General features: G+C 43.4%; 1 protein-coding gene across 10 annotated transcripts in view; it reads left to right on the top strand.

Annotated features, from left to right (window-relative positions):
* The first annotated feature begins 2,256 nt into the window (after window positions 1-2,256).
* Window positions 2,257-23,792, top strand: part of FHOD3 (formin homology 2 domain containing 3) — a 415,762-nt gene continuing 394,226 nt past the window's right edge. For all 10 annotated transcript variants that reach the window (XM_042797959.1, XM_042797958.1, XM_042797961.1 and 7 more), the window contains exon 1: window positions 2,257-2,526. In XM_042797959.1, the coding sequence (XP_042653893.1) occupies window positions 2,362-2,526 (165 nt within the window). In that variant the 5' untranslated portion in view covers window positions 2,257-2,361. The remainder of the gene's footprint in view (window positions 2,527-23,792) is intronic.

The following is a 23,792-nucleotide window of genomic DNA, read 5'->3' as shown; positions in this document are numbered from 1 at the left end:
ATTTATTTAAAATTGCCCCCCCCCCCCCCCCCCAGTTAATTAATGCCTCTGCAATGAGACAAGTGCCAGATATTAATTTAGATTAGTTCAATGAATAGCAAGATTAGTCCAATGAATAGCAAGAATAGCAATCTTACGCCACTTCATATTGATCGTTGATTAGCAGCAAATGTACAAATTAGTTTTACAAAACTGGAAACTTAATATAAATGGTAATTAAATAAATTATGATTAACAAACCCCAAATGCCCAGTTTAATGTTGACTTTACATGGTGAGAAAAATGCACAACATAAGTAAGCAGACAGATATGCAGCAATATTGTTTTCTCTAGAAACTAAATTGTTAATACCAAAACAGGTATAAAAATACATTTCTTTGTAAAATACGAATTTTCAATTGCTTAGATACAAAAGTCAAAATCAGGACTTCACCATGTGTAACTATTGATGGTTTGTGAGAATCGCAACCAAGGGACAAAGATGAGAAATGGGGTTTGTCAGTCCATAAGCCCTTTTTCTTGTCCAAGCTGAGGGAGAAGAGGAAAAGAAGCATACAGAACATTGGCTGTGAAATATCTGAAACGGCAAGACAGCTTCTGAGTTTTAAAATCCTTCCTGATTTCAGCAATATTTATGCTAGATGCTTTTTTTTTTTTTTTTTCCCCTTAAAATACGCATAACTGCAGGCAAAACCTAATCATAACAAGTTAGTCCTGAGAATAACAGAAACAGAAGGACAGACCACGTGTGGACAGAAATCCCCTTTTGTCCCAGTGCTGACAAATACTCCCAAACCAGTAATCATTTTGGGAGGAAACAGTTGCTTCATGTGAACACTATGATCTAGAGGTCATGCTTTCTTGCTTAAGACGTATAATTCCTGCCGTAAATCCCCCCATTTCTCACAGTGCTGCAGCTCTTGTCCCACCAGCCCTCTCCACGAAGGGCAAAAGGACAGGCAGTCATGAACCGTGAAGGACGGGCCACCCCCTCGGGTAGATGCTCAGCCTGCGGGAACGCGGCCATTCCCCCACGACAGCGAGGCTCTTCGCTCTCGGTGTTTTGCCCACGACTTGTTTCACGTTCCTTCCCCTGCACCCCACGCCCCTAAGAGCGAAGAGACCAGGGCTCGTGCCACCTGGATCCCCGCGGGCAGGGCTGCAGGCTCCGTTACCGCAGCGCAGGGCTGGCTCACCGGGCGCCTCGCCGTGCTCCGCACCTGCCCCAGGCCCCCGGCGCCTGGTCCCGCTCTTCTCCTCGGGAGGGTAGAACCAGGCCCAAGGCGAGGCGAGGGCTGAGGTGCGACGCTCGGCGGCTCCCAGGGAGTCTCCTGCCTCGGGATGGGGAGACCGCTTGGAGCTTTCAGCTCTGGGAAGCCAAACCAACCCTGGATATGCACAACCCTAATGGCAAAGTGGGTTTTGCGCAAAGATGGAGAAACCCACCCAACAATCTTGGTCGAATACCCAGGTTTCAGGTCAGTTTCTAAATTTTTTTTTTTTTTTTTAAAAAAAAGCAGATATTATTTAAAGCTTCGTTTTTTGAACCGGACAATTATGACACTAAGGATTTGGGACACTTGGGGTGTGACAGCAAGACCGAGCACCGCGAAGCGCTGGCGCTGCCCGCGGCCCTGCCCGCCCGCCGGGCCCGGCCCTCACCCGCGGCCGCCGGAGGGGCCGTTATTCCGCCCTGAGGGGAAGGTGCCGCGGCCCGGCGAGGGGAGGGCTGCGGCGGGAAGGGCTCTCCCTCGCCCCTGCCGCCGCGGGAGAGGCTGGCGGCCCTGCCCGCCTTCTCTTCCCGGCCCGGCCCGGCGGGGGATCCCGGGCGGACCCTCCCTCCCGGCGCGGGGAGGTCTCCTCAGGCCGGCGGGGGGGGGGGGGGGGGGGGGGGGACGAGGGGCGGCCCCGCCGGTGGCCGCGGGGAGGCGCTGGCCGCCCTCCTCTGCAGCGCTGCCCGTGCCGGCGGCGGCAGTCCCGCTGCCCGCTCGGCGCGCAGCGGCCGGGCATGGGGGAGCTGTCGCCGCCGCCGCCGTTCTGCCCGCGCCCCGCGGCTCCGGCGCCGCCTCCTTGCTCGGCCTGAAGCGCGCCCGCACTCGTGGCTCCCGGCGGCGGGGCGTGAGGGGGGGGGGGGGGGGGGGCTGGCATGGGCCGCCTCCCCGAGGCGCGGCGGCTGTGAGGCGGGAGGCTGCTGGCCGGGCCAGCCTGCGCCGGGTTGGGGGGGGGGGGGGGGGGGGGGGGGGGGGAGCTGCGGGACTGCCGCCTCCCAGCCGGCGGGCGGCACGCCGCGCGCAGCGCCTCGGCGTCGGTGCCGCCGGCGGGTGCCCCGCTCCGCCGGCCGCGGCGGTGGATGGACGCGCCATGGCCACGCTGGTGTGCCGGGTGCAGCTGCTGGATGACACCGACCCCTTCAACAGCACCAACTTCCCCGAGCCCACCCGGCCGCCGCTGTACACCTTCCGGGAGGACATCCCGCTCGCCACCCAGCTGGCCGGGGTGCACCGCCTCCTCCGCGCCCCTCAGAAGGTACCGGGGGGGACGGGACGGGACGGGACGGGACGGGACGGGGGGGGGGGGGAAGGACAGGCCGAAGGGCGGCGGGCGGCCCCCGGCCCCTGCGCGGCGGCAGCCCGGGCTCCGCGCCCGGCGGAGGTGCTGCCCCCCCCGGCTCCATCCCTAGCCCTGGCGGTATAATTGTTTCCTCCGGTCCTGGAGCTCTCGCGTGTTCCCCAACCCCTTCAAGGGCAGCTGCTGCCTCTGCTTTAACTGGTGTACGTTTTTCTCAGGAGGGAAAAAAAAAAAACAACCAACCAAACAAAAAAAAAACACAACAAACCCCCCAAACAGAAACACCAAGGGAAAGCCCATAGTTGGGTAGCAAATACTGCATCCCCTGTTCCTCGCTAGTGCTGTCTGACTGTCCGGGGGTGCTGGGGAATAACGTGTTGTTTAAGGGCAGCCGAGCTGTGAGGAGCGCAGTGGCGGAGGCAGGATCCGAGCTTTGCTGTGGTCAGGTTTAACGAGCTGGGCAGTTACACCCAGGGCTTTGGTAAAAATAGCAGCGTGTCTGCTGCCCTTGAAACAATCAGCGCTACGAGCGCCTCTCGCAAAGAGCGGCAGCATGTTACTGCCACGGCCCTTGTCAAATCTTACCTATCTGTTCTTGCATATTTCTTCTAATACGTACGCTGGCATCTGTAGTTCTGCCCTTGATGTCAGGCACCCGGACGTGATCCCTGAATTTTCGGTTTTTGAAGCAATGCCACTGATTGACATAATAATAATAATGTCCTTTCATTATTATCTTGTATTTGCACATTAGCTCTGCAGAGCGCACCAAAGAAAAAAGGAAAAATGCCCACTTCTTTTTTCTTCCCAGAAGAAAACAAAGTAAAAGCTATAAAACTTGTATGCGCTCTCTGATGAAGTGGGAGGAAAATACTCTCTTGACATCACTTGTTGTATTATATCTTGCTCTTGGGAGCTTGCGGGAAGATGACAAAGGACTGTGTGTGCCTTTAGATTTAAGGATATCCAAAACCCCATAAAAGTATTTCAGAGAAAAGCTCTTGGAGCAGACAGAAGTTTTGCATTTGTAGAACGGTTTCTTGCATAATAGTTGCCAAGGATACAGCATCCAGTGAACAGAGCTCTGCCTAATGCACAAAACCTTTGGAAGCTCTTGGTGTGCTGGGTCAATTCTGTTTTCATGTGCTCAGTCATCCCCGATTCAGAGACTGGTCTCATTGTTTTCAAGGGAGGCTTTTTTGGAGTCAGAGCTAATTAAAAGAAGGGCAGGATGGATTCCGACAACTACTGAAGTAAATAAAAAGATAGTTTAAAATCTGGAATTACAGTTAATTCGATGTGATTTTTGAGACTATTCCACTGTGTTGTGTTTTGCTTTTACTTTGCTTTGAATACTCTGCTGGTGTTTTCTTTATAACCTTCTAATAATTAACATCCTCTCTCCCTCCCCCTGCCCCCCCCCCCAGCTTTAGTGTCTTAGGAGCCACCGAAAATCCATGGCCACTTCTATGCATTTAACCCCTGCCCTCCATTTCAGCATGTAGTGTGTTTCTCAAGTTTAATCAATGTTTGGAAACTGGACTTGCAGACTTTGGGTGAAAGATGACCTAAGTTTCTAGAGGTGCTCTAAACCTGGCTATTGAAACCTGGCTGCTCTGCTAGAGGCAAGTCCTGGCCCAGCGACTTGTTAATCTGAGGTTCTGACTCTTGCAAATGTTTTGTTTCTGCTGTTATAATGATGTGGTCAGGCTCACTGAAATCTGCTTACATGGTTACGGTTACCCTTGTGTTTGCAGAACCAGAGCCTGTTTCTAGAGTGCCTTAATTATGGCTCCTGGTCTTCTTTTAGCTTCTGCAAAAATAAGTGTTGATTAGGCTGGTTTACCGTTACTAGTTCTACTGAAAGCTTAGTTCTTGGCGTGCACTTGCAGTTAGTGTGAACTTTCAGTGTTGGGCATTACATCGTTGTGTGTGTGATTTCGTAGAACCAACTGATTCGTGTCGCTTTTTAAGGACAGGCTTTTCATTTTCTTTTTCAGAGGCGGGGGATATTCTTTCTGCAGCTTTTCCTCGTAACTGTATTCAGCTGGTCTCTAGTGGATCACCTCAGTAGTTGACCGAGAAGGATTTTGCTCCGTTTCTCCCAGACATCAGGACAAACTATGATCTTGGAGGAATGCAGCTGTCAAAGCAGAGCATAGGTTGAAATCCAGGTGTCAGTTCATGTTGACACATTTGAGGCTTGATTGACTAATTACTTTGAAAATTAGTGAGCTAATAGATTGATGGTCCATTAAGTATCTTGATGGTGACTAGAGCAAAATATTTTCAGAGACTTAGGAGTTTATAGCTCAAATAGGTAATAATGCTGATCTCTAAATCATTCCTGAAATTTTACAAAGTGTTGCCTTTTTTGTCAGTGAGTTTGAATGATCAATGCTAGTTTGCTTTCATCAGTTTTCAAGTTGTTATCTTTTGGCTTGAATGAATAGTCACTTATTCTCTGAACAGAGGTGTCAACTTGCTGCCTTCAGATCATTGGCTGGTTTGTACATCTCCTTGTAGCTGACCCGCTGCTGTGGGATGTCCTTGAGAGAATGAAGTCAGTAGCGGGAATCCAGCTCACTTCAGTGGGTGTCAGATTTCGCCATGGCTGAGTTGAAATTTGTAGTGACGATGGTATTTCTCTAGTTAATAAAATAATTTGTAAGTAATTTTAAGTTAAATATCATAAATAATTAAGGAAACCGTTTAAAACTGAAATGAAAAATGCTTTGACATTCTGACCTATCATAGTATGTTGTTAGTAGCTTTTTTGTAACCAACAAATATTATAGTTTGACTCCAAAGGGCAGCATTTCTTTAGTCCAGTTCTTTGAAAGTACGGCTCCTGATTTCACATGTTGGTTTTACTACTACTTCTCTTTAAACTTACAAGTATACTTGAGTCTGGATGCAAGTCTAGATCTATACAGCGTCTTCTGCAATGTTTTTAGATCCTTGTGGAGGAGTGCAGTGAAGTTAGGTGACTCAGTTCCATGAACACTAGCTAGGATGGTGCTTACTGCCCCGAGTGCATCAAGTATCTGGATGAGGTGGAGCACCTAAACCGGCTGATGGGAAAAGCCGAGAAGAAAGGTGTCTGCAATCCTTCTTTCACTTGGAGTTCCGTGCCTAGTTGTAACCTCCTCCCTTACCCCTTTTCCCTGCTTCCCCCCGTGCACATAGCTTTCCCTGTAGCCATGTCTCTGGGTCAAGCAGCTTGCTGTACCTGGGCTGCTCTCAGTTCTGCCTCGTGTGTGCGGCAGGCGTGCCCGGTGCGTGTGTACCGAACTGAACCCCACGGGGCAGGGCACTGCCCTCAGGAATGCTTGCCTTGGCTATTCCCTGTGGTTTCAGGTGCCCTGGTGCTAGATCATGACATGCCATCGTAGTTGCCAATGCAATGAAGTACCACAAATTCCGTTGCAGTATTTTTAGACACATCTACAAATTCTTGCTGAGTAATGCAGCCACGTTGCAGAACTTTTTTGGGTTGCTCACACTGATTCGGTTGCCCAAGGTGTCATTTTGGATTTGGCTTTTACTGCTTTGTTTCTGATTTTAGGTGTCTCTTACTGTCCATTGTATGAATGAGAACCGGATCTAGTCTGGACTCTGAGTTCAGATATCCCTTTTGCCCATTTCTGTGAACGTTGGGAAAATTCAGAACTGGCTCTAAATTTGTGGCTCAGGCCCAGTGCCAATAATGGGCTTTGAATCTAATTTGGTACTTGGGGTTTGTTGGTTTTGAATTGCTTTGAGTTACTTGATACTTCTGACTTGCTGACACAGGGTTGTTCAGGAGAGTGGATATATATACATGGCCAATGTCAAGTGGTGTGCTTTTTTTAGAGATCTTCATTATAACTTATTCACATAATTGCAGCATGCTGAGTATGTTGCCATACTCTGTTTTCACACCCCACTGTACCATTAAGTGCTGGGTCAGCTCTATAAGAAGTATATGTTCATCATAGTGTAGGAAATGACACTGTCTAATCTACGAAGAAAATGTAATGGAAATACTTTGTGTAATAATGGAAAACCAAAAAATCTCAGAGTGCATGTGGTGTACTGGTGGTCATGGTGAAAAGAGGAGGTACAATGCTATAAGGATAGTTGTTTTGACCTCCTGTTCCCTCAGAGAAAACTGGAGGCAAGTTCTGTGTTTAAATTTTTTCCAAGAATGTGTAATTAGTAACAGTGTCATTCAAAAAAACAGCAGTATAAGCAAATAAATCCAATGAGCACTAGAGGGATTTGGGAGTTTCATTCATAAAGAAACCATCCAGATTTCCGTCTCCAGCTGCTGTGATTTAGCCCTAGATTAAAGCCAGGGCTGACTCTGGGGCATGGTGTGATGTAAACTGATAGCAGGGGCTGTTTCACCGGGTTGTGTCCTGGCATAGAGCTCAGCTCTGGCATTGAACTTGGTGCCAGGCTTACATCCTGGCATCAACCTCAGGTTTGTCGAGAGCAGAAAACCTACCAGCTGGCTCATTTTCCCTGGGTTTCCCTGAAGCACAGTGGCATTAAGAAACGCCTTGGTGCACAGAAGGTAGGCCAAAGCAGAAGAAGAGAGGATGGCTTGGATCCTGATCCTGCTAGAGGTAGCAGCAAATGGAACAGCTGTTCCCTGAAGAAGGAACATCAGCCCTTTCTCATACTTCAAGTGAAGAGGGGATTTAACACAATGGTTATTTCCAACAGGTTTTCAAAGCATTCTGGGTCTAGCCAAGTATTTCTGGAGGTGACAAAATCCCATGCTTCAAGAGCTTGAGCCTGTAGTGGTCGTGTGTGCTTGAATTTTCCAGGGAGGTATGTACGAGGGCAGAGGGGATAGGATTCAGCTCTGTTTTCTGACTTGAAAGCACAGGCCGCATCAGAGTCCTGTGTGAAACACTCTTCTGGGGGAGTATAAACACCCGCCCAAAAGCACAACTGTGAAAACCTTCACAGTCCCCAGCAGCTTGTTGTCTTCTGCGGTGTGGGCCTTCAAAGGAAGGGGGATACCCGTACCTCAGAGACAAAGTAACTGTCAAATGCTGGGCTTTATCTCTGGCAGTTTGACAGGAGATGTCTTTGAAGTTCTTGCAAGGTTCTTCTGAACAAGTTACAGTTTGGGCGAGTTACAGTTCAGTTGTTTGATACAGGCTTAAAAGCTGTATTGTAAAAGCAGGGGAGCAGACCTATCGCAGAGAATTCCTGAATTTGACACTTTTTCTTGCAAGTCTCTCAGATTGGCTGCTTATAGCTTAAGTATCTTCATAGAGCTCGGTGTCAGGAGGGATGGGAGTGGGCGTGCTGGTAGTTCTCAGGGTACCACTAAATTCTGAAATCACAGATTGGTCAGGTGCAGCCTCTGGAATCTTGCATCACCATGTGTTTGCTGGAGGTTTGTAATAAAACAAAGGAGATTAATAGGAAGAAGTTAGACCTTGCTGTTATCATACCCCAGGTCTTGTACTTGCAATTACAAATTTTGTTGTTTTGTTCAAGCTACCTCCTTGCTTCCAAATTCTTCCAAATTGTTGTATGAAAATTGCTAATGGCTTCAGTTAGTAAGAGATTAAGACAACTTCAGTCTGTACCTATGGTGGTGGAGGAATGGTCAGAGAAAGACGTGGGATCTGGCATGTTGCAATCTCCTCCTCTTCCCATGTTGTCTCAAATAAGCATAAAGGTCTAAAAACTTCCAGGAAGAGATTTCTTTCTACCAGTGCTTGCACAGCTGTCCTACCTCACCAGTAATTAGCGTCTAAACGAGAGTACCTTTTCTTTCTGTCTCACCTCACCCACTGGGTTGTGAGGATGAGTATTACAACCCTTGTGCAACTGCACGCAAGGCAGCTGGGCTGTAAGTCACCCATCCATCCCATTATCACCTGTGACAGCACTACCTGGTTTTATGCTCCACTTCTCTGCCCAGAATTCAGCCAAGACAGGTTGGTACCTTTACTCTATCAAAAAGTGCCCTGTTTTTTTCAGTGACTCCAAGTGGCCTGGGCTGGGGCTGTACCCCTTCTTCGGTAAACAGTTTTTTCTGTAGGCTGTACCCATGTGCTAAGATACTGCATTACCGGCTCAGAGGAAAGAGTGCCAGCTACTGCACCTCTGTCATCACTTTCCACACCACCTGGGTTGCATTATATTAATATTAACTTTATATTGTATTACAGTTATTAATAAGACAGCAAGGAATGTTGTTACATATTTTTAGCAGAGGAACAAGTTGGGACAAAAGTAGCAGTGAGCTCTCTAGTAGGCCCAGTTACCTAGAAACATCTGCAACTGTCTGGCACGTGAAACTACTGAAGTAAAGGTGAGTGAGACTTGAAAGTTCACTTTCCACATGTCATCAGCTTAACACATACATATTTTAAAAATGCATTACAGTTTCCAATTCCAAACACTTTAAAAGAAGTAATTCTGTCATTTTCAGCACTATAAGAATGCTTTAAATAAAATTATGAAGAAAAAAAAAAAAAAAGGGTTAGACCTTTTCCTTCACTTTCAGTATGACTATTTGACATTAGTAGTCACACTTTTAAACTGACCTTCTATCCATTTTGTGAGTAGGGTCTTTATTTGAATTGCAAAGTCCTGGAGAATTGCTAATTTTGATCCTGGATGCCTAGTCACTATTGCTGAACAAGGGCAACGCATCATTGTTAATCTTTTGATCGCATTGATCATCATTTTACATGGTAGTGCTCAGTAGGCCGAGTAGCAAAGAGTGGGGTGACTGGAAAAGCAGCCTCATCTCCTTTTAGTTGTAGTTCTAGAGTGTTTTTTAAGGCAAAGTATATATACTTGGAAAAATGAGGCTTGGACAGTGCTGTCTTATACTAACAGTTAAACTCTTGATACCAGGAAGATGAGGAAAAGCTGCATAAATAAACAAGTTGTAATACAAAGTCGAGTACATGCGATTACATATGGTAGTGGAGGGGTGTGTATGGTTTGAAGCTTTATGGTCATCAGCCACAAAAATAATAAGCCATGTCTTGTGTTTTGTTTAGGTAAACCAGTTATATTGCTTTAACTCTATTGTTATAGATAAAGTAGTACAATTCTCCTCTTGTACATAGCATGCATGGTTATAGTGGAATAACATGCACTTACAGATAGCTTGTATTTCCCTATTTAGGAAAGAAAGAAAGTTTATGCCTTCATCTTGGTTTTTGCTTTTAGAAACTACAGACTGTGCCAGTTAAAAATATAATTGTAAGTAACATTGATATCGACTCAAAACTGAAAATATGAGGTGTTTCAGCACTGTTCTTTGAAACTAGTTGCCTCAGATTCACTAATGAGCCCTTCAACCTTTGTCAGTGAAACTGAAAAATAAGTGTTTTCTTTAGAATTGTAAATGTACTATTGCAGTCACAAGCAACAGCTTCAGAGGCAAAGTAGCTGCTTCAGCTGCTGGTGAGCTGCCTGGGGGCTTTGTATCTAGTTCTTTCTGATGTCTCTGTTATCAGCAAGGAGAAGATGATGTTTCTGGCCCTTCTCTGGTGGGGCTTCTCACCATGTTTGTTGTGAACCGCCTGGCATGCTTTGGGGGATGGCAGAGGAGGCAGCTTTAGCTCTCATTATCTATGCCAGCTAGTTTGCTCATCCAGGGGTCATGTGCAAGGTAAGGCTAGCTGAAAAACCGTGTCCTGTCTGTTTTCTTACTTCATTACTATGAGGCTATTTTACAGCAAGGTTTGCGAGGAAGGAGCATGATAGCAGGGCACGCAGTCAGGATACCAACAGGAATCTGTGCCAGTGAAATGCCAAATGGTGACTTGTGCCTGGTTTTTATCAGGGTGGAACAGAAGTTCTGAATTTTCTCCAAAGCACCAGTGATGACCCCTTTCTAGATGTGGGGTAGACATAAATGGAGTACTCAGAAACACTTGGTATTTTATGGGAAGTGAAGAAATCAAGAGCTACAGATCTACCCTCTGTTTATTACCATGCGCCGGCAGCTGTCCCTAGAGCGTGACCTTTGACTCCATGCACAGAGGGCTGTGGTTTGTCTTGCCCCTTCATCTCTAGCACTGTGAGGGATTTGGTTTGCAAAAATCTGGAGTCCTTTGTTCTCTTTATGGGAGGTCTCTGGTGGGGGGAGACCCTCCCAGGTGTGCCAGGAAGAAAATTAAGGAGACCTGTTGAGCTTTAGTCCTTGCACCTGAGCAGTGGAGCAATCCTGCCGGGCCCGAACAGTTAAAAGCTGTGATCAGCTGGAGAAGAGGAGGCAATAAGAAACAAGGGAGTGAAAGAAAACCGTGCTATTTTCTGTGACAGTTAGAAGAAAGGGGAGATTCTTCAAACTATGAAGTTTGTCTGTGCTGCCCTGTCTCATAGGCAGTGAGGACCTCTGTGACTAACCATTGCCTATCAAAAGTAAGTGAATTTGTGGCATTTTCCTTGTGTTTTGGTTTGTTGGTTTTTGTTTTTTGTTTTTTTGGTTTTTGGTTTTTTTTTGGGTGGGGGTTTGGTGTTTGGTTTTTTTTTGAACTTGGTCACTTTCAAAAGGGTGCAGGTACTGAGAAGCCTGATAGTGGTGAGTGGCCAAGGGAAGAAGGTGAGCTGCAGACTTACTTGTGTCTGTTTATGAAAGTGCGTTGGTCATAAGGCTGGTGCCTTTTGAATTTCAAAAAGCAAGCCTGCAGGATTGCTACAAATTTCAGGTACAAAGAAGAAAGCTCAATAGGTATCCCTAATTTTCATGAGGCGCATTTTGACCAACTCCTTTAGGTGGGTTGTTAGGAAACTGTAGTGGGATTTGAAAATGGGTGTTTTTTTGAAAAACTGCGTGCCTGAGAAAGAAAAGGTACTGCTAGGGCAAATCACCCTGTTTATGCTTTTCAATCTTTACAGGTGTTCTTCCTTGTTTTTCATAATCCTTTCTTTCAAATACTCTGTATCATGCTACCAGTTGTTACAAATGCAGAAGGCCTGGAACTCTCCAGTGAGCACAAGTGAGGTTCACAAGTGGAAAAGCAGGGTAAAAGTAAAACATGGTATTTTATTTCAGACAGACATGACGGATTTAACCTGTGTTAGTATTCTAAATGATTAATGTATTGCAAAGATCACTGCTGGTTACAGTTGAAGGGTTCTCATTTTACCATTAATTTTTTGTTCTGGTTTGATTATAGTACGTGAGATGTCTTGTGGCTGTACAAGGCAGAAAGGAGTGCAACTCTTATGGATTTAGTATGCATTGTTTTGTTTGCTTGTGACCCAAGCATTCCCTTCCTGTCTTATGCAGCCTTCATTTCATATTGAAATACTCCTCATGATGTTTGCTTATGTCCCTTTTCCACATTTTTGAGCAGAAGTGAGCTTAAATTATTGGAAGTAATGCATTTAGATTTGGTCTGCTTTCTTTGTAGATGGTAATGTGTTCTTGCTTAGATGCTGAATTCAATTGTTGATTTTTTTTAAACCTAATTAAAAAATTAACTGCAATTATTAGTTAATAAAATTAATTAAATTTAAATTAAAACAAGTATTTAATAAAAATTAAAATCTGCAGTATTGTTTCAGCTGCTGTATGGTGGTTTTACTGGGTGTTATTCTGCCTTACAGATGTGTTACTGTAGTTAAGAAACTGCTTCTAGACTGAATTTTGGCTTAAGAAGGAAAATGAGCCATTTTCCTGATGAAGCTGAATGTTGTGGGTGAAGTGGTGGAAGAAAATCCTCATCTTTTAGAAGGTAAAGGAGTGTGGTTTCTGAGGCTCAGGCTGTGTTTCACAGTTCAGATGCTACTTAATTAAGCTTTTAGGTTTCCTGTCTGCTCAATGGACTTTTTTTGGTAGGTTTTGAAATGTGGAAGAAAAAGGCCAACACAGTTATGAATGTGAATTCATGCTAAGCCTAGTGTATGCCTATATCTTTGAGTTTCTGAACTTAATATTCAGATTCTTGGAGTTCAGGGTTTTTTGGTGCTTTTATTTCACTTGCTGAAGAGAAGTGAGCAGCACTCAAAGTGCCTTTCAGAAAAACAACCACTTGTAGTAAGTTTGGTATGTGGAAGCTTGCAATAGTGAATGGAGATAATTATCTCAATATGCAGATATTCTTTATTTGCTGAGTAGATGTGCCTTGATTTATATGTGTGTGGAGCTTGAAAGTCTTCAGAATCTGTACATGTTCCTTGTCGTCTTCGTCTCTTGTTAAGGGGTCTGAATCTCTTAAAGTTCATCTGTACAAAGACGAAGAGAATACTGTTTAGGCTAGTTTTCAGAAGCTGTATCAAAAAAAGATTAATGGTCCTGGGAAACTGGTAATGAAACACAGCCTTACATTTCCTCACATCGTTGATTACTATTCAGCTACAGTTTTAGTGTATGAAAGACATTACTGTTTGATAGATCATTTAGATATATCTTTGAGGATATGTGATCACACAGTGGTGGCACTTCTGTTTTGATAGTCTCAAAACATTAGGTTCTGTCGGTCCCAAGTCTGAATCTGTCTGCTACACAGCAAGAATTGTTTTTTGAATTTTTTTGAAAAAAGTCTATATAGTTGCAGGGAAAAAGCCTGAAAATGTGATTCCTGAAGATTAAGACGACAGTGAGAACTTAAACATTTTTCATTAAGAGTTATCACTTGAATGTATAAAAACTTCTTGGCCTGAAGAAATTTTAAAATATCTTTTTTCAGCGTTATGAAAGACAGGTATTTAAAAGCATCCTTGCAAATGCTGTTTCAAAACAGGTCCTCGTACTGCTACGTCACCACAGAAGTTCAGGAGCGCACAGGGTGAGGACTGAGTTGTCTCCTCATTGGCAGTATTTTCTGGGCAGGATTGAAGTTGGCTGCTTTAGCATTGACAAAGCTAAGCCACCTGAACAGCTGCCAATGAAGGTGAAAGGGTATTGATTTTCAAGGTTGCCAAAACATTGTCTGTCTTTCATAAGCACGAAATCACATTGAAAGGAAGTGGAGTAAAACTGTCATTTGTTTTAATATTTTCCTTTGCGGACTGATAATCAAGATGGGCAAGATGTGAGTGTATGCTCTGCCAGTGAAGAGATCCTCTAGCACAGAGCAACTGTCTGGCTAGTGCTGCTCCTCCTGGCATGGGTTTACCATTGCATTCTCTCAACATGTTTCAACATGTAATTGCATTGGCCTATATATAGTAACATGGCTCTCTTGGGCTTTAACCCTAGTGGTTGTAAGAGTGCTGATTGAATTGCAGGCTAAAAATAGGCTTCACTCAGACGTGCTGTGCACTATCAGTTGTGCTCTGCTTTGGCAGTTTGACATAATTAGAAGTTGACAAAGGCAATAGGCAGAATGCTGTCTAGTGACTTCTAGGATTTGATCTTGAACAAGGTAATTTCTTAACTTGATGAAGTTGACTAGTGTGGTTACACCTCAAGTAAGTGACCTACTGCATTAAATTCTTTGATAGTTCTGGTAGGCTGCTGAAAGAATGCCCTTGCCTTAAAACCATTCTTTAGATTGATGTTGCTTCTGTGGGAAAGCCACTGGTAACAGCCCACAGCATTTGGAAATCGTTATGGCTAGGTGCGATTTGAGTGACAAAAAGGAGATTAGAAATATTTTTCAGTGAAGTGAAAGTTGAGCTATATTTACTTCCTTTCTGTTGTTATGGTTTGTCACTGATATTCCAGCAAATATTTCAGAAAGATACATGCAGCTGGCTAGGGGAGAATAGCTTGCTATCTCACAAGTGGTCATCAGCTAGTGTTATTTTAAGAAGTTTCAAAGGAGATGGATTAAAATTATGCTCTCCTGTTCTTCATCTACCAAATTAGATTTACTGAAATAAAAACAATCATCTAAATCTCTGACATAATTAAACAACAACTCGTAAAATAAAGTTTGAAGAAATATTCAAATGAAAAAACTCTTTTTCCACAGTGAATTCTTCTGAAGGAACCGGCATGGGATGTAGGCTGCCAGGTAGTTAGTCTCTGTGTTTAGATGAAAAATAGACTACAAACAATTACTGTAAAAAGATTGCTTTCTTGAATGATTGTGTGTATATATAGATGTAAACAAAGCAAATAATATACCTACCTCTCATGTTGGTTATTTCTCCATTTCTTCTAAGTCAGTCAAGACTGAAGCGTGCTTTGTAGGTGGGTCACGGGAAGTTAATACTGATGTTGAAGTCATGCCTGCATGTTACTTTTTAATAGGCTGACTGACAGTTTGAAATAAAAGTGACTCATCTCATGCTGTATTTCTGTGTGGTTACTAATAACTTTTATGGTTTGAGTTACTTATGAAGGCAGATTCCTAAGAGAACCAAAGGCTGATGGGGTTGGGGTAACTGTACATCAGAAGAAAAAAATGGGGGAATATATATAAAGTTTTCCTGGTCCAGAAAGGGGAATACAATCATGAGCAGGTTGTTAACCAAATTTAGTATCTCTTGTAGACTGTTAGTTATAACTTTGAATAGGTGTCATGTCAAGACATTTTGCAGGAGAATCTGTTCTAGCAAACTGACATTCCTGTTTATTTTCAGGTATGTCTGTTAAATATTGATAGGATTTGTTGTGAGAAATTGTAATTAGCTGCTGGGGGAAGTATATGAGTGATTTGGCATGAGTGTTCTTACCATAGCCTGTAATACTTGTGTAACCTTGTGCGTGTCCTACCAGGGAATTTGACGCTCATATTTGCTGTTGCAGTAAAACCTATTTTGTCTTGATTCTAAAGCTGTCACCACCAGGAGATGACCTGAGTGGTGCTCATATTGGTGTCCATCTTTATGAGCTACTAATGGAAATGGAAAAAGGTATTTACTTAAACAGATGCAATTGAACCTAATGACTGTGTTTAATTTGCTTTTGTTGTGGAGAAGGGAGGTGAGTGCAAATCCCCAGTCACGGAATGTTTATACAAACACATGGAGGTGTTTGGGCAATTTCAAAGGCCTGTTTAGCAAAGCAATGTTTGTGTCATCTCTCATTCTTCCTACCCTTCCCCTTGCCCTTTTTCAGCATTGCAGCCCCCACTGCAGCAGGAAGCACAAGCTCGGTTTACAAGGTAATTTTTTTGGGTCACTGTGAGTCAGCCTCCTCAAGGAGACACGTTTTGGCCATTGATGATAACTACTTAGTTATTCTTGATGGATGAAATCACAGGGATGGGTATTTTGCGCATGGGGCAACTGTCTCAAGTAACCAGGGCCTGCTCCTTTCTTTCACTGCAGATAACGGTGGAAGAAAACTAGCCCGGAGAGAGGCTGTAGTTTTTCAAGAAAAGTGCTTATTTATAAACCTCGAAATAGTAGTAGTGTAATTTTTTGATTCTCAGAAGCAATTTCTGGAGGGCCATCTGTGAGAAGGGTTTTGCTGTAACCTGCTAAAAAAAAAATATAAGCTCGTGACGAAATTACATTTAAGCTGTGTATTGTGACATAATATTGAAAGCCTTGTGTGCTCATGCTCATATTCCTTAATTCCAGTTGGAAAACACATACTGTTAGTTGCAGAGATGCTTGCACCAAGTAGCATAAATCTGACTTGCAATTTTTTGAGGTCACTGAGTGAAGAGCTTCTGTTTGAAGTTGAGGAGAGTTAAAGCTTTGAAGCCCTTCTACGCAGATGTATGGAACTGGTAGAGCTACTACACTAGTGCAATAGGAAAAAACAAACAAAACCCTTGTAATACCAACAAAGCCTACCTTGCCTTGGGCGCACACACACACATTTGTGGCAGAATGGAGAATGCAAAATAAATATTCTCTTTCCTGTATTAACTCATGGACATTTGCCATTCCTTCTTCCTAGAAACACGAGGGGTTTTGGAGCGTGGTCTGTCAGCAATTTGGGTGCAGGAGTGGGTGGGTGGGCAGAGGAGCATGGTGCCTGGGATTCCAGGAGAAGCTCTTCAGCTGAACGTCTCCTAATGGCAAAACTGGCGTGAAGATTAAATACCAATGTTGCTGCTGGCAGGTTTTGGTGTTAATGTTTTGTTTATACAGTTCTCCTTTGGGTGTTACATTGTGCCCTTAGCATAGTCTCCTAAAGCCATAGAAAGCAAAACAAAGTACCAAGCTGGTGAGTGAGCTTTTACCAGTGCCTTGTTTTGTTCTTGTCTGGGAGAAGATAGGTTTGTACTTTGTTGTTCTGTGATTTGGGGGCAGGGGAATTACTTTGCTGTCTTTAAATTCTTCAAGCTTCTGTAAGTGAAAATAAGGTTAAAGTAATATGTCTGTTGTTTGCAACATAAAATATTAAATCTTTCCAGCTTCCCTGAAATAAGTTTTATACCTGAGTCAGCCACTGAGAAAACTTTCACAAGTCCTTTCACAAATAAATTGGTATCCCGCTATTTTACTGGTCTGAAGGAAAAATGCTTGTGTCTGTCTCATCGACATCCTACCAGCAACTGTCTAAATTTGCTATGAGGAAAGGTGTCTTTTTAAAGTATCTTAGATTAAACATTCTCAAGTTATGGTTTTATTATAATAGTTGGATGTAGTAAAGATGCCCAGGTAGTGCAATAAAACAGTAACAAGATGGACTATTTTTTCTTAAGTGTAAACCTTATGTATTTGAAAGCAGTTAGTTAAATATTTGTTGGAGAAGTTTGGGGGATGAAAGGTTTTACCGAATTTGTCAAGATAATGATGTCAATACCTGCTTAAGAAGTTGATTTTTAAACAGAGCTCTTAGCAATGTTCAGTGTTCTCCCTTGCCTGAAGGGACCTACATCTCCATTTCTTACCTCTCAGGAGAGGGCTGTAGTTGTTAAATGTGAGTGGACCATTCCATATTTGTATTAAAAATAGAAATCCAATGTACAGGACAGTAGTGATGTTTAACAGTATGACACAGTCTGCGATCACCATAATTTTGGCATGTTGAATTTATATAGTTCACCGAGGGAAGGTGTTAACGAGACTTGCTTTGGGATTTGCCTTTTTTTTTTTTTTTTTAATGGCTTTGGGGCTTTTTAATGTTTGTGTTTCCTATTAGAGTGCTAGTGATGTATGAAGTCGTATTAATGAGTAGGAACTCTGTTTAAAAAAACAGTATAAATTTTTGCTACAGTAATTTACATTGGAAGAAGGTAAGGACCAAACTTATAAATGGGACCCTAAATAAAAATATCTCCATTAATCTTAATATTTGCTTTGGGAACAAGACTTTTTGAGCTATCCTCAGTTTTTGGGAGAGATCATAGAAAATAAATGATGGGAAAAGATTTGACTGAGAAAATACTTTTGTTGTAGGAACACACCATGTTGGCATATGTAATAAGAGACTGGCTTGATGTGTAAGGCACTTTCAGTGCAAATAAATTTTAGTCTTACCGGATTGTAATGGGATGGTTGTCAGAGGTGAGGATATTTTCTCCATGCTCTTGATGACAGAGTGCTGGCTAATTGACTCCAGACCAGACCTTACAATAAGGAATTTTTGTGTTTTGCTGTGTGTCTCCATGTCGTGGTGATGGATGATGGGTACCTGGAAGCCATTTTCCTAGTTGCTTGGCTATTGCCACTGAGGTTTTCTAGATATGGGTCAGAGGAGGCTTCTTTATGGCAAGCTTGAGTCATCTGAAGTGGAGGCAGTGGACTGGTGGGCCATCAGTATGGCCTTAATGTGCAGCTCAGCTTGACTCTTGAATGTTATTTTTCAAAGAGCTCTTCACAGTGAAGCAGTTGCTTAAGCAGTAAGTTTCTGTGGTAACCCTGTCCTTGTGTAAGTTACAGTAATTGTTTTATTATCCAAAATCAAGGTGGCACTTTGAAACATATTGATTGTAGATATTATTTGAATACTGAATGGACACTAGTGCCTTCTGAGCACAGCTGATGGGCATCCTTTATCCTGCTTTTTCTTGTGATTATGTACTTCTATTTTCTGTTACCCTTTTGTTGGTGTGTGTTGATCACGTTGTCAAATTATTCAGTCTTAACAGCTTCTAGTTTGTACTTGTCTGTTGAACATGATAGTTCTGCTTTTTTCTCTTTTCTGGGAAAAAAATACATCCTACTTGGTACTGGAATGGCTCTTTTGTCATGAGCCATCATACAGGCTTGCAACACACTCAACCAGCAGCTGCTATAGGCTTTGAATGAAATTTGTTCCATTTTTTTTTTTTTTTTATATTGCTTTAGGTTTGGAAGTAAATGAAATGTTACCGAAGATTATAGAGCTCTGTGAAGCTTGACATATTTAAGGGTAACTCAGCAGAGTGGTTTGTAAACCAAAAGTGCTCTCAGCACAAGTTTAACCATAGACAGTAATGAATATAGGTTCCTTTCTCTTAGCATCCTGTTGAGGTTTTGGCAACCCTGATGTCTTTTCCAGCCAAAGGAGGGTCAACTTGTTACCGTGGCACTGTTGTTTAGCAATCAGGGCTGACCCTTCAGGAATGGAAATTACTGAATGACTTGATTCTACTCTTTGGAAGATGATTGTAATGTACTGAAAAGGTCTATGACTGGGGAAAAGAATGTCTTGAATATTTTGTGGTAAATGTACCACTGTTCTCACATGTGACCTGTGTCACCTGATGCTGGATGCCAACCAAGGCTGTAATGGGAGGGAAGCAGGAATGCCTGGCTCAGCCCCTGATGTGTTATGTTTTCATTTATATGCTGAGGTGCTCTTACATGCCTTTCTGCAACATGACCCTCTGCCCTAAAGCTCTGTAAGCTTTGTTGTTGTTTTATGGATTGAGCGTTCTGTTTGGTGTCTCACCAAACTGAGTGACTGAGAGCTGTTCCTGTCACCCTTGCTTGGACGGTTGTCTTTGCTTAGGTGAGCTTTCCCCACACCTGACGGGGCCATTAAGGTGCACAAATATCTTTGAAATCTAGGCCGTCTCAGTACTGTTGGGATAAAGTTACTGCATATGACAAAAGACTGAAATTGTTGATCCACTGATGCTTTAGTTCTCCAGAGGAGCCCTAGGTCTCACTGGTGGTGCTACAGGCTGTCCTCTGACAACCTCTCCTGTCAGAATCGACAGGAGGTTGCCGGGGACCACATCAGGTATTTATACCAAAACTCAAGCGAATTAAGTGAGTCTGCTAAAATTCAAATTAATTAAAAACCACCCCCACAAAAACATAGGTGTTACTTAGCTTGATGTGGCCTCACACCCTTGCTGAGTGGGCTTTCTCCTTTCCTTTGCCGCCAGCTCTCTGGAGGAGCATGGCTGGCTGTGCCTTTACAGCCTGGCACCATTTCTCACTCACACTTTGCTTGCTGGCTAACAGAGGTTGAGGTGGTTGCTGCTCTGGCCTCTGCCCAGGCAGCCTGTGGTGAGACTGGAGATGTGAAAGTTGCCTTTGCAGCAGGGACTGTCTGTGCTGGGACCTGCTAACCTCCACTTTTCTGACATTTTGGGGGCCTGTGGTCACAGGCCATCTTCCTAGGTTGAGTGTAGCAAAGGGGTAGGAGGAGAGAGGCAGGCAGAGAGCCGGCAAGGTCCTGAAATTTAGGATCCAGTGCCTGTGGTGGCCAAGATTGCAAACACTCTCTGTAGGAGGATTTTTTGCTCTCCTGTCATATGACAGACAGGAGAACCAGCATTGCCAAAGCTGAGGTTGAGAGATCCTACATAAGCTTAATTAGCAAAGTTTAGCTCAGAATTTATGACTGTCACATACTGGCATCATGGCTGGCTTTTATATGCAATGCTGAACTTTTTGTCATGGCTCCCCTCCAGTGTAAGGACAAGGCTACCACTTCTAACAATTGGAAAGTATAGTAGAAATCAACGGCAGATCTATACTGTAGGCTGTTTATAATCCACTACCCTAATTATTTAAATAGTTGTTTCTGAAGAAGGGGCTATATTTATTCACAAGTAATCAATAGTTCTGGAAGGGCAGTCAGGGCAAATGAGTTGTGTATTAACTTTTCTGTTGGTGTATAGGGCTTACAGTTACTCATCAGTGCAATTTCTCATTATAAACATAGTGCAATTTCATATCATAAGTATTATGTCTAACTGGAAAAGAAGACAGTAAAAGGGAAATAGCATAGATTTAATTATTGTACTAGAAGTGTTTCATTCCTCAATAAACTTAAAATCAAGAAGTTTGAATTTTTTCTAGTGCAGATCAAGCTATGACTTCTTACAATTAGGCTATTAAAAAAAGAAAAAAAAAAAAGTTGTCATTCTGTTAAAGATTACCTTCTCTGGATATGTTCAGGGAAAACAACTAATTGAGACAAGAACAAACTGCCTTCAGAGCTGAACAAAATTACATAATCTAAGCAAATCCTTGTAAACTAGGTTGCCAGAGCTTTCTCCTTTGCTCTGAGACACAGGAGGTATTGAAGATGACTGTGTGTGAGGAGTGGGAGATGATGTTGCCGGAATAATCAGACAAAAGGATGTTACTTAAACCTGTGAACAAAGTCTTGTATAGTGCTGCCCAAGATGGCAGCTGACATATTTCCTATTTAAGAAAAAGCATGTGATATTAATTTTTCTTTGTAGTGTTACTTGCTTAGAATTATTGTGCTGCTCTCTGAAGGGAAAAAGAAGTCTAAAATAAGCAAAAGACCAAGCTGCAAAGAGAAGTAGTGTTCTTAGCGATAGGTATGTGAGCCTTTCCTCAGGTCTGAAACAGAAGTAGGAGTTCTCTGGCCTGAATGTTGGGAACACTTGCTGATAGCTTAACTGGATCATGTTAACACACTAAACAATTTGAGAGGGAAGATGGCTGATAACTGTGGTACAGAAACAGTGTTAGCAAAGGTAGGTAGTTCCTGTGCTGGGGAGAAAGAGGCAGCAGGTACTGCCTACAAGACACTTGGAAAGTTACCTATGGATGAGGAAAAGCGGAGACACGCACAACATACTGGCAACTGAAAATCACGATGTTATGCATCTTATTACTTAAAAGCTATTTTATAAGTCCTCACATCATTAAAGGTACTGCAAGACTGTCTGCTCAAAATAGTAGTTTACAAGGCTTATGGAAACAAGCTGTCATTTTGACCTTCATGTAACTGCAAGTAGAGATTGTGTATACTTTAAATTATATTAATTCTGACAAATTTTGCTTGCGTTAATATTCCAAGCAAGGACAGAGGATATGCAGAATGCTTCTAAGATTCAAGGACTAGGAAGACTTAATTGGTGCTCACTCTGGTAAATGATCCTAAATTCATCTGGTGCGGTCTGCACCTGTAGCCTGTGGATACATTTATAATAATCCTATAAGCAACTTGTTGGAAAGAAAATATTTGTGGCTGTTGTGTAGGAAGAGTAAGTTTGGACTATTAGATATGAGGCATTTGGAAGGGCTATGAATTTCCTGGTGGAAAACTTTCTTAGTGAAACATCTGGGGCTTATTTCGCTGTCTAAACCCAAATAACCCAAAATCTGTTTGAGGCATGTATTTAAACATAAAATCTAGCAGCGAACAGAAAACATTTTATCTAAGTGTTACTTCAGTGCAAAGAGCAACTATGTATATGAAAAGACACTCCTACTATTTATTTTCTGAAATTATACTTTATTTTCTACAGCAGTAGTATTTCAGGTTGGGTCTTCCATGTCCTTTTTTCCCCTAAAGCATTTTATTGCTCTTCGCCGGTAGATTTTATGTTTGGTTTTCAGCGCTCAAACCCTCCCCTGTTGATAAACTTGCTCTGCTCCATTTAAGAGGGGCAAAGAGAGGAGAGGGGCAAAGAGAGGAGAGGGGCAAAAGAAAAAAAAAAAAAAAAGGACTTGAGTATTGGGGATGCATTCAGAAGGCTGTCCATGAAAGAGGAACGAGTTTTGAAATTCTCTGCACAGGCTATTTGCTGTTGTAGCGGGTTGGTGCATGGCCATGGCAACCCTGCGCACCCCGGGGCATCCGTGTGGCCATGGAGACCCACACTTCTGCCTACTGTCCCTCTGGCTGAGCTTTCACTTCCTGGAGATTTATTTAAAAAAAAAAAAAAAAAAAAAGCAAGTGGCAACATTGAAGCCCATCCTGGCAGTGGTCCAAAGGAAGAAACCCAAATAAAACACAAGCCAACAACAAAAATCCGCAGATAGGAAAACTGCTGACAACCTAAGCAGTACAAAGTTTCTAATGATCCAAAAGCCATTGTGAAGCCCAGTTTGAAAGAAAACAAGAGCTATGGTTGTTCAGCTTGGCCAGGCAAGGAATAGCTGACTCAATCATCCTAAACCAGGAGAGGAATGCACCTTTTTGTCATGCATGAGGAAGGTTCAAAGTAAGAAATTAAAAATACACTTGTTCCCTCCATTTAAAAAAAAAAAAAAATCACCAAACAGAAAGCATTTTATCTAAGTGTTACTTCAGTGCAAAGAGCAACTACATATATGAAAAGACACTCCTACTATTTAGTTTCTGAAATTATACTTTAATTTCTACAGCAGTAGTATTTCAGGTTGGGTCTTCCATGTCCTTTTTTCCCCTAAAGCATTTTATTGCTCTTCGCCGGTAGATTTTATGTTTGGTTTTCAGCGCTCAAACCCTCCCCTGTTGATAAACTTGCTCTGCTCCATTTAAAAGGGAAAAAAATAAAAATCACCAAACAGAAAACATTTTATCTAAGTGTTACTTCAGTGCAAAGAAAAACATCTGTAATACTAAAAGAGTAATACTCTTTGCCCCTCTCCTCTCTTTGCCCCTCTCCTCTCTTTGCCCCTCTCCTCTCTTTGCCCCTCTCCTCTCTTTGCCCCGCTCCTCTCTTTGCCCCGCTCCTCTCTTTGCCCCGCTCCTCTCTTTGCCCCGCTCCTCTCTTTGCCCCGCTCCTCTCTTTGCCCCGCTCCTCTCTTTGCCCCGCTCCTCTCTTTGCCCCGCTCCTCTCTTTGCCCCGCTCCTCTCTTTGCCCCGCTCCTCTCTTTGCCCCGCTCCTCTCTTTGCCCCGCTCCTCTCTTTGCCCCGCTCCTCTCTTTGCCCCGCTCCTCTCTTTGCCCCGCTCCTCTCTTTGCCCCGCTCCTCTCTTTGCCCCGCTCCTCTCTTTGCCCCGCTCCTCTCTTTGCCCCGCTCCTCTCTTTGCCCCGCTCCTCTCTTTGCCCCGCTCCTCTCTTTGCCCCGCTCCTCTCTTTGCCCCGCTCCTCTCTTTGCCCCGCTCCTCTCTTTGCCCCGCTCCTCTCTTTGCCCCGCTCCTCTCTTTGCCCCGCTCCTCTCTTTGCCCCGCTCCTCTCTTTGCCCCGCTCCTCTCTTTGCCCCGCTCCTCTCTTTGCCCCGCTCCTCTCTTTGCCCCGCTCCTCTCTTTGCCCCGCTCCTCTCT

This window comes from Tyto alba, unplaced genomic scaffold (assembly GCF_018691265.1).
Source record: "Tyto alba isolate M040663 unplaced genomic scaffold, T.alba_DEE_v4.0 Super-Scaffold_27, whole genome shotgun sequence".
NCBI classification, from domain to species: domain Eukaryota; kingdom Metazoa; phylum Chordata; class Aves; order Strigiformes; family Tytonidae; genus Tyto; species Tyto alba.
Note: the sequence above shows the minus strand (reverse complement) of the source record. Positions and strands in the feature narration are given on the sequence as shown.